Source organism: Eurytemora carolleeae, unplaced genomic scaffold (assembly GCF_000591075.1).
Source record: "Eurytemora carolleeae unplaced genomic scaffold, Eaff_2.0 scaffold507, whole genome shotgun sequence".
Taxonomy (NCBI): domain Eukaryota; kingdom Metazoa; phylum Arthropoda; class Copepoda; order Calanoida; family Temoridae; genus Eurytemora; species Eurytemora carolleeae.
Genome location: NW_019396911.1, coordinates 166,198 through 176,906, shown reverse-complemented (window position 1 = coordinate 176,906; position 10,709 = coordinate 166,198). Strand labels below are relative to the sequence as shown.

At 32.6% G+C, this 10,709-nt stretch overlaps 1 protein-coding gene across 1 annotated transcript in view; it reads left to right on the top strand.

The window, feature by feature from the left end:
* Window positions 1-535: 535 nt before the first annotated feature.
* The window catches only part of LOC111710004 (zinc finger and BTB domain-containing protein 17), a gene marked incomplete in the record, with an annotated part of 12,669 nt that continues 2,495 nt past the window's right edge, over window positions 536-10,709 (top strand). The window contains 5 exon segments of the mRNA XM_023483999.1: window positions 536-1,332; window positions 1,749-1,833; window positions 2,675-2,743; window positions 3,326-3,391; window positions 9,697-9,915. Coding sequence (XP_023339767.1) covers window positions 875-1,332; window positions 1,749-1,833; window positions 2,675-2,743; window positions 3,326-3,391; window positions 9,697-9,915 — 897 coding nt within the window.

The window sequence follows — 10,709 nt, the reverse complement described above, 5'->3', positions numbered from 1 at the left end:
GGGGGGGGGGCAAAAACATTTAAAAAAAAGGTATCAATATTTTTTCAAAAAAGGGGTTGAGGGGGGGCACAATGTTGCCAAGGGGGGGACCCAAAAATTTATTTGCGCGCTTACGCGCGCAAATAGTGCCCCCCCCCCTAAGCAAAAGCCCGCGTACGCCCCTGGTGGCGTAGGTCCGATATTACAGTAGGTAGGAAAGTTCAGTAGGCCGGGCATATTGCGTTAAGACAATGTAACATTACCATTTATTGTGATATCGCCGGTTTGTTTTAAAAACAAGAGACAGTCTGTAAAACTGAAAATTCAAATACATTCAAAAATATTTTACAAAATAAATTTCATGAAAACATACATAAATTAAGTGAAATATATATTTGAAACCCCCTGTTTTATTCGACGAGGACGTGTATCCTCTTAAACTGAAGTACGTTCCGTTTTCAAAAAATAAAATATTTTTATTAAAATAGAAATAAATTTTTTTCTTATTAAGTCAATATGGAGCAAAAAATAAAAAGATATTTGAAACTTTTAATTAACAAAACTATTTTCCGTTTTGTTGTTTAGTTTTGCGATACCTTAGTGACGCTTTCACCCTCGATACCAAGGTGAGGTCGAGCCGGGCCAACCTCCTACTTCAACCAACCCCGGCCAGAGGTCGGACCGAGCCAACCTCATCCTAGAACCAATCCTGGCCAGAGGTCGGGCCGAGCCAACCTCATCCGTTCAGTCAGTAGTCTCTCCCCCTAGTCCCTACCAGCATAGGCTAAATCTCTCTCCAATCCATCTTGAACATCCGCTAAACCAGAGTTATTTTGTGATTTGTGTAAATGCGCGAAGTTGTTTAAAGTTTGAAAGAGTCGCAAATCCGTGAAAAATGTCGCAGGAAGAGTTTTTATTGAAATGGAACGATCATCATTCAAGTTTCTTCAGTATTGTTGAAGATCTATGCAGAACAGAGCAGTTATGTGACGTCACATTAGCCTGCGGAGGGCAGGTCTTTGAGACACATAAGCTTATTCTTAGTGTTTGCAGCCCTTACTTTAGAAGTTTACTAAACAGGGGAGACAAACATCCAATAGTTTATCTCAAAGATGTAAACCCTAAACACCTGGAGCAGTTGCTCAGTTATATGTACAGGGGGGAGATTAACGTACTACAGAATGATCTGGGACCATTGATAGAGACGGCTCGAGGGCTCCAGATCAAAGGTTTGGCTGATGCTGGGAATGGAGAGAGGAAGAATGGGAGTTCAGCTCCTAAACGGACACGAACACCTACTCCAGCTCCTACTCAAGCTAAATTGGCTAAACTAGAACAATCAAAACCAAAGAGGTGAACATATTTAACTCTGGACTGTAGATATATTTTATCAACCCTACATTTACATAGCCATCACACCCTTTACATTACTTTACCGATCAAAATATATATTTTATAGTGACTTGCAAATTTATTGTACTGAACAATTAACTCAATTGTTAGATTACTTGTACTTGTCAAATAAGAATGAATATGTTTAATATCGATCCACTTTTATGTGACTTGTTATAGGGTAATTTCCTAGAGAACGATTTTGCTCGGTCCAGAAATTGTCTTAACCTAACCTAACCCTAAATAATACTAAATAACTTAAAATTAAAGGTCATGTACAAAATTGATCGGAGGGGGGGCGTTGGAGGGGTCCAGAAATCGTTAACTATGACTGACCCAGTTAAAGATTTGTAACGTTTTTACTCCATATTCTCTAGTATTGAGATGACCCCTGAGCTGAGCTATGAACCTACAACAGTTGATCCTGGACCTCTAAGTGTTAAACAAGAAAACAATTCTCAGGAACACTTTACATCGAGTAGATTCATTGATTTTCACCCGTTACATTGAGTATATTCATTGGTTATTATCCTTTACATCGAGTAGATTCATTAGTTATCATTCTTTACATCGAGTAGATGTATTGGTTTACATCCTTTACATCGAGTAGATTAAGTCGTTTTCCTACTTAACATTGAGTAGATTCATTGGTTATTATCCTTTACATCGAGTAGATTTATTTTTTTATCATCCTTTACATCGAGTAGATTCATTGGTTATTATCCTTTACATCGAGTAGATTTATTGGTTATCATCCTTTACATCTAGTAGATTCATTGGTTATCATCCTTTATACCGATTAGATTTATTGGTTTTCATCCTTTACATCGTGTAGATTCATTGGTTATCATCCTTTACACCGATTAGATTTATTGGTTTTCCTACTTAACATCGAGTAGATTTATTGGTTATTATCCTTTACATCGAGTAGATTTATTTGTTATCATCCTTTACATAGAGTAGATTTATTGGTTATTATCTTTTACATCGAGTAGATTCATTGGTTATCATCCTTTACACCAATTATATTTATTGGTTTTCATCCTTTGCATCGTGTAGATTCATAGGTTATCATCCTGTACACCGATTAGATTTATTGGTTTTCATCCTTTGCATCGTGTAGATTCATTCGTTTTTATCGAGTAGATTCATTGGTGATTATTCTGAACATCGAGTGGATTTATTGGTAATCATCCTTTACATCGATTAGATTCAAAATTGCTTTAAATTTTTAAATAAAGCGAACTAACTAAAACGTCTTTTTCCCAAAATTTTTGTTAATGACATGTAAATATGTGAACAGGAGGTGGTTAACTGGGGAGAGGACTCAAGTGACACATACGATAATATCCCTAACGAAAACTATGAACAGGTATTCAATCAATCAATCAGTAAATTCACAATTTAACAGGGGTGTATATATTAACATTGAGCCGAAAGCTTTAACTCGTGTTGAATCTTTAGTCACGACATTAGTTTTCTAATTGAAGAATTGGAAATCTAGCTTTAGAGTGTAGTTTTGAAGGGACTGAACATGTAATTTCTAGTAAACCTCCATGTAAAGATGGCAACGCCTGATTCACAACGGTTCCATCAAAAGCTGTGTCTGATCAAGTATGAACTAGATTTCAATGTTTATAATTTGGGAAAATGAATATTTTAAAATTTTCAATGGTGGATTCTCTACAAAAGTGACTTGCGCATTTCTACGGCAGAAATCCATATTGGAGTATCAGTGTTTAACACAGAAAAATACGAGAATATAATACGAATGGATGATCTGTAAAGGTTTTTAAGGGTACTGTTGTGAATTTGGCGTTGCCATTGCATGGAGGGCCACTTAAAATTACGCTTTACAGTCCCTTTAAAGAAATTATTTAAGAATCGCGGTGTCAGACGATTAAGTTAAGATTAAGCCGCTTGCGGGATGATAATTCAAAAGATTTTACTTTAGGAGCTGCAGCTAGAAGATGAGCAGTATATTCAACCAGATGGACTGTCAGGACACCAGGTCAGTCAGGTGGGTCAGTTTATACGTCTTTTCAAGTCAGTTAGATAATCATTTATTTAAGATTTAACAAATGGGAGTTCAGGACATTTTGTTTTGACAAATTGAACATTAACTGGCATTGATTTCCTTTTTTTAATACTTTCACTCATTATATTTTTCACTGAAATAATTTAACCAGTAAAAAGACATTCTTTAACTACTTTTTAGAAATGATTACGTGAGGGTGGGGGTTTTTAGTCAATACATATACCAATACCCTATCTTGTCTCAAGTTATCCAATTCGAAGTCGAAAAAAAATTCAGCAAGTAAACTAGTGAGCTATTTAACCGTTATTAGGTTTATCAAGATCTTTAAAGTAAGATCTGAAAATTATTCTGGTCGGGGTTTTTAAAAATCAAAATAGTAAAAGTCAATGTATTGTCAATTTTTCGGGGGTTTCGGGATCACACTTTTGTTATCCTTATTATTTTTTATTATCTAATTATTATTTAATTATTATTTGATTATTTAAGATTATGAAAAATCAATTGGAACTCTTCTTATTAACTTAAACATACATGTTCCAATTGGTTGAATATTTATTTTTTTGCATGATTTTTATAGTTTGCCTTTTATTGTCTCTTATTTTTAGATGTTTAATCTTTAAGTTCTTTATTATTTTAAATTCGTTGTATTAAAGTTGCAACATGGGGGGGGGGGGGTCGAAGGTAGCATCTAAAAATTTCCAGCTCGCTTTAAATCGTTAAATTTATTGATAACAGTATTAATGTCACTCAAATCTGTTTCAGCTAACATATTTACACAAACATAAATTGTGTTATTAATTTAGAACAAAAATATAAATAAAGAACAAATTATAAAATAAGATATAGAGAGAGATCAATGTTCTTAAATTTTCTCTCTCTGCCCCATACTACATATATATATTGTTAATAAATTAAATATTTTAGTACAAATAATTCTTATTCGGAAAATTGGGGGGGGGGGGGACTTGTCTTTAAAAATAGAAAATTTTGGTTTCATGAATACAAATTATTCTTATTATTATGTAGTACGCAACGTAAACACTAATTTCCCATTAACTTTTAATAGTTATGTTTTGTGTTCTTCGTTTTTGTCCCATTTCAATAATTTTTTCTTTCGCTCTCACTGCACCTTGCACATTGGTGAATAAAGCTCCGTATAAACTCAAACAACTCCCCTTGGTAAATGTTTGTTTCAAAGCAGAATTTAATATTGTTTATTTTTTTAAGTAAGCAAAAGATAAAGTTGAGGTGGTTTATATATTTTAACGAATTGTGAATTGCCGAAACTTTTGGTAAACAGTAATAAACATTAACCTTATTTAATATATTTTGGAAAATTAATTAATTTATTTTTCGTGCCGAGTATGGGGGAAATGATTTTTTTACATAATAAATAGAACTGCAAATAAAGGTGGAAACTTAGAACAATTTTTTAATTTTACTATTTCACTTGGTCAACCCGGTCCACTGTTTACCAAATAGAGTTCAGTAAAATCTCAAATTTGAGCCGCAATGAATTAAGTCTTTGCCACAGACCTAAATTTTCTAATCCATTTATCTTTGCAACCTGTTTTAGATCTTTGATATTTCAAATTTAGACTGTTTTTTTAAAAACAGAATTCATAGCTTGACTTATCTAAGGTCTATGACAGAAGGTTGCAAAGATATAGGGATTAGAAGATCAGAGTTTGGGACCAGACCCCAATTCCTTTCTGCGGAAGAGAATAAGATCAATTTCAAGTTCATCGACCAATCACAAATTTTTAACACAGCTCTGGAAAGAAATGTTAAACCCTCCTGAAAAAAAATTCCTCCAACTTAAAAAAATCAAATCATACAATTTTTGGTTTTATACATTCAAACAGCTTACTTAATCCCGCTTACTTCATACATACGGAGCTTTATAACCCTCGGACTTCGGGGTAATGAAATCTCTTTGTTTAGGGTAAACTACTCTACCCTTGTACTGGATGCCATAAAGTATTTAGTTCTGGAAGCAAACTGAGACAACATGCAATAATTCATAGGAACGGTGCTTAACAATATTTTACCCCCCCCCCCCCCATATCCATGTATTTTAGGGTTATAGCTAAGTTACCCAAGAATGGGGGGGGAGATGATTCTATTTTTTATCTTTAAATTCTTGATTTATTTCACCGATCTGTGCTGCAGTGATGAGAAACCATTTTCCTGCAACGTCTGCAACAAAGCATTTAATGTCGTGTCAAACCTAAGAAGACACATGAAAACCTTGCATAAAGATGTGACAATGCCAGATATAGCAGGGGGAATTTGGGCCTGATAAATGGAAATAGTTCTTGTGTCAAACAAATTGATGTTAAAAATTATATTTTCTGAAAAAAATCCTCAATATAGTTTTTTCGCAAGTTTTTTTTTATAAATTTCCATATGATGCAAATCATTCAATTTGTCAGCCATTTTCTTTTATCTTTGATCAAATTAAGATTTGATATTTTTTTACATGAGCTTAACGTTTCTTTATTGTGATTATTCGAAAATGATAATTTTTATAATTTCATTAATAATTTTAGGTTGTGTTGATATTCCATATATGTTGTGTTTGAACCCAGTGGCAAATTTTTTATTTCTTACCCTCATCTCTGAACTATCATTCCAGAAATTATGTATCAGTAGAATAATGTTGTAATTTTGTTAATTAAAAATAATATTTTTTGATTATTAATGATCACTTGTAAATTAAATGCTGTGTACTATGTACATTGTACATGATAAATCCAACTGACGATTAAATAAATTTTCTCATCGAATTATTTTTATTTACTTGGTCCTGGCGTCGATTAAACATAAAAAAGAGACAATAAAACGGCAAACTGGCTTCTGAGGTCCCGACGTGTCCTAAACTTCCTTATATTCTAGATATTGATGCTTCAAAAAGAGATTCAGAAGAAATACCCCTGCGAATTTTGTCACAAACGGTTCCCCACCCCCAGTAAACTGCACAGGCACAAGTTGGTTCACTCCGGGGAGAAGCCCTACCTCTGCCAGGTCTGTCTGAAGGGGTTCACGCAGAAGGTTCATCTTAATACACACAAGAAGCTATCCCACCCTGAGAGCTATGATGAAAATGAAAAGATGGAGAATCTCCAGTTAGGATATAACATGGACCGGGATCCTCAAATAGCCCACTCAGGATCAGATTCAGAGAATTCTTTGTTCATTCACACTGAAGGAATGGAGGAGGAACGAGTCTAATGAATACAACGATAATAATAATAATCAACGAAACAACCCCGCACTGTACAATATTGTGATAGTAATAATTGTTAAACTTGGCTTTCAAACCAATAACTCGAGTGCCTTTTCAAACCTTTTATACAAAACATTTTTAGAAGCTGGAAATTTTTAGAAGCTGTCTTACATGGTTTTTTATTGTTTTAGGGTTAAAACCTGCAATATTTTTATAAAAGCAGTTTTGCTGCTTAAACAGACTGTTGTAATTTCGTAGGGATTCTTTATTGATATAGTGGCATGTCCGATTTACAACGGTATCCTTCTAAGGTTATCTAATTTCATAGTTTTTAAGTTAGTTTTATTTTGTGTTACTCTGCGTATTTCTTACTTCAGTAACAATGGAGAATTTATAAGAAATAAACATTTGCAAGTCAGAAAAACAAGGAGATTGAGGTTTCAAAGGAACCATTGTGCATCGGACATGCCCATCTTTTTTAATGGAGGGATACTTCAAATTACTACTGTCTATTCCGTTAAATTTTCTCAAATAAAGATGATCTGAAAAACTCTGCGGCTAAAAAAGGGGGGGGGAGCTTTTTACTTAGGCATTTATGCTTTTTTTATATAAGAGCAATAATAACTGTTGCATTTATTTTGATGTTAAATTTTATACTATATTTTTTCTATGACCGTTGATGGTTTCTTGTGATTAATAATATTAGGGTAAACTTTATTTTTTTTTTCATCGGCAAAATGTTTTTTTTTACAAATTTGACAAAACTTGCACAAGTACAGTGGAATATTTTTTTCAGGAAAAATTATTTTTTAAAATTTTTATATATCAATAAAACTGGGTGGATTTCTCCTAGAAAACTATTTTGTATAATTTTTAAAAGCGTTGCCAATGAAAATTAAAGTTGTCTCCTTCCGAACTTTAAGAGCTTCCAAAACTGTCCTTTACTCAAATTTACCAAATTTATCTGAAATATTAAAATTATTTAACTTAAGAAATGTAAAAAGTAAACATAAGAGGTGAAAACCCATGCACTGTAAATAATCGATAGTTTTCTCTACACTACTGTTTCATTAAACTTTCTAAGATTGACTATTAAGTAGATGTAAATTATTTGTCTTAAATTTGAGAAAATTTCATTTTCTCTTCTCCGATAGGACTAGTGCATTTTTAACCTGTTAACTCATTTGTGACCGAGTTAAATTTCATAAATTTAAAAGTTCCAGTTCTTGTCTTCAAAAGCATGAATCAAATGGATGAAAAACTTGTTTTACGTTGATAATTCAATTCTTAAAATTAGATTTTTTTTTTCAAACATTTTCAATAATCTGCAAACACAAAAAAAATTCTTAGTTCAATAGTTTATCAGATTCCAATTATAGATTAATATAAATGCAGACATAACACTTTATGTCGTCTTCTCAAGATTTAGGGATTTTTCGTTCATAACAACCCTGAGGCAAAAGCCAAAAGGAGGTACGCGCATGCTGCGTTGAATTACAAGACAGAGAGCATGCACGTAACTCCTATGATATTTTGCCTCAGGGATAATTGTGAACGAAAAACCCCTAAATCTTGAAAAGACGACATCTGTGTCGTTATTAATCTATGCTTTCAATAATCTGCACAAAAAATATTTTTTAGTTCAATAATTTTACAGTTTCCAATAATTGTTTGATAATTAAATACTCTGAATCCAATATACTTAAAGCAACATAAATTACATGTTTACATATCTTGTACAAAAATATTTCCGTTTCAGTGCCTTAATAGGATTGTTATGAAACAAAGTGCATTGTTACCCATTTTATCAATTTTGAGACTTGATTAAATTCCTGAAATTTCAATTCAATTCCTGAAATTTCAATTCAATTTAACAGGATTGTTATGGCTTAAAAAAAAGTCTACTTAAATTTTCACTCAAACGCATTTGCCATGCATTTGTTTATAAAGTAAAAAAATTTATAAATTTTTTATTTATACTTTGTATCCTAATGTACAGTTAGAATCAGAAAACTCCTGAACAACAAAACGACTTTTAGGCTCAAGTTATGACTCTAAATAGTCCAAGTCAATAGTAAAACTATTTGCTTTGTAACCACAACAAATACAATTAAGTATTGCTTAAATATCGTCTCTTATTTCACAGTTTTCTGGTTCTCATCGTATCTCAAAATATGATAAATATAATTTAAATATTTTGACTCATCTTCTCAACCATTTCCAGTCTCACTGAATGGATTTTATTGTTTAATCCGAATTATTTGCACCTCACTGTATCATTATCATGAATATAATATTTTATCAAATAAATGGATAAATTAAAACTGAAATTCTCATTGTATCATTATCATGAATATTTTATCAAATAAATGGATAAATTAAAACTACAATCCTATAATTTTTATTAAACGTTGGAATTAGGGTTTCTAACGCGAATGTATTTTACTTGCGGTGCAACGTAATTTCCGTATAATGCCGCGCAACTGAATACCGATTGGAAAACCTGTTGGAATATAACTAAAAAGTATATTATATGTAGCGCATGATTTTTTATTGTTTTAAATATAAGCATTTGTTCTTCCTACGTAATTCCATTTTATTGCTGTATTTTTGTTGATCTTGATTGGCCGATGACTATATAAATGGACGCAATGTAATATGTCAATTGGCAATGTAAGCACAAAAAAATACGATATCTGAACGGACTAGGTACGAATTTAATTAATTTGCGGGTTCGCTGAACTGCCTTTCACTGGTTCAGATTTGAATCACCGATTCAAATCCTTTCTAAACTCTTTACCTTTTGAATTGGTGGTTCTATTCAAAAATGTATATTCTTTCTTCTTCTATTATTTTCAAATTTTTAAAAACTAATTGAATCCCATTGTCAGACTTCAACTCGTATTAGAATAGAAAGAAAGGATTAATATTTCTTTTTGTTATTTAGAGTTTTAATGGGTACCGAAGCTAATCTGACATATCACTCAAATTCTTCGAAGTTTTAAACATATTTCTGACTCACAAAAACCGGAGAATCATTTCGATTTTTTTTTATTAGATTCATCAAGGAGTCTCTCTTCCTTCAAACCTCTCCTTGACACCAAGGGATCAGAATAGTTCTAACCCAGGAGGGAGGGAAGGCGGATATATCTCTAGAGGAAGGGATGGCGGATCCCTCTCCGAAGGAGGGAGGGAAAGCGAAACTATCTCTCCAGCCGTGTCCCCGCCTTCTATTCACCTTCAGCCTTGGTGTGCGCTGTCACAAACCACAACACAGGAATACATTTATCAATATTTGGGATTGAAAATATTTTACGTTTTTTTCTGGATTTGGCGGAACTTGGATTAACCAAGAATCACGTCGAAACATTAAAGTAACATTTTGTCCCATGAAATTATGAATTTGAAAGTAAAATGCGGGAAAATAATTCTTCAACATTGTAAACTGGTAATTCAGTAGATTTTTTAATAAGAATTTTGTTTATGTTCAGCTCTTTAAAATGTTTAAATATCCCTTTTTAACCAGCCCCCCCCCCCCCATTCCGTAAAAGTTTGTCAATTAGATCGACCCCCCTTTATAATAATACGTTCATTTGATGTTTGAACAATTTGATTTGCATCTTCAGGATCGACATAAACAAATCTCTAAAGAATATATTAATAATTATAAAAAAATTCTTTAAAAAGTCAATATTTACAAATTATCTTTTTTACATACAGGGTGTCCCACGAAACATGACAGTAGCAAGACGACTTGCATGTCGTCATTGATCTTGAAATTTATTTGTGACATTAGTCTTCAATATACTTTAACATATTCTTGAAACAAGAACCACAAAATTCTTCTAATCCTGACTCATGGTTTTTCCTAAATGTGGCCTGCTTTTTTGCTTTACCGGAGCTATTAAGAATTTTGTTCAGATTTCAATTTTGTAAAACAGAAATTGTTGAAATATGAACGAAGTTATTTATAGCTCGGGTTATATTTATAGCTCGGGTTATATTTATAGCTCGGGTGATATTTATAGCTCGGGTTATATTTATAGCTCGGGTTATATTTATAGCTCGGGT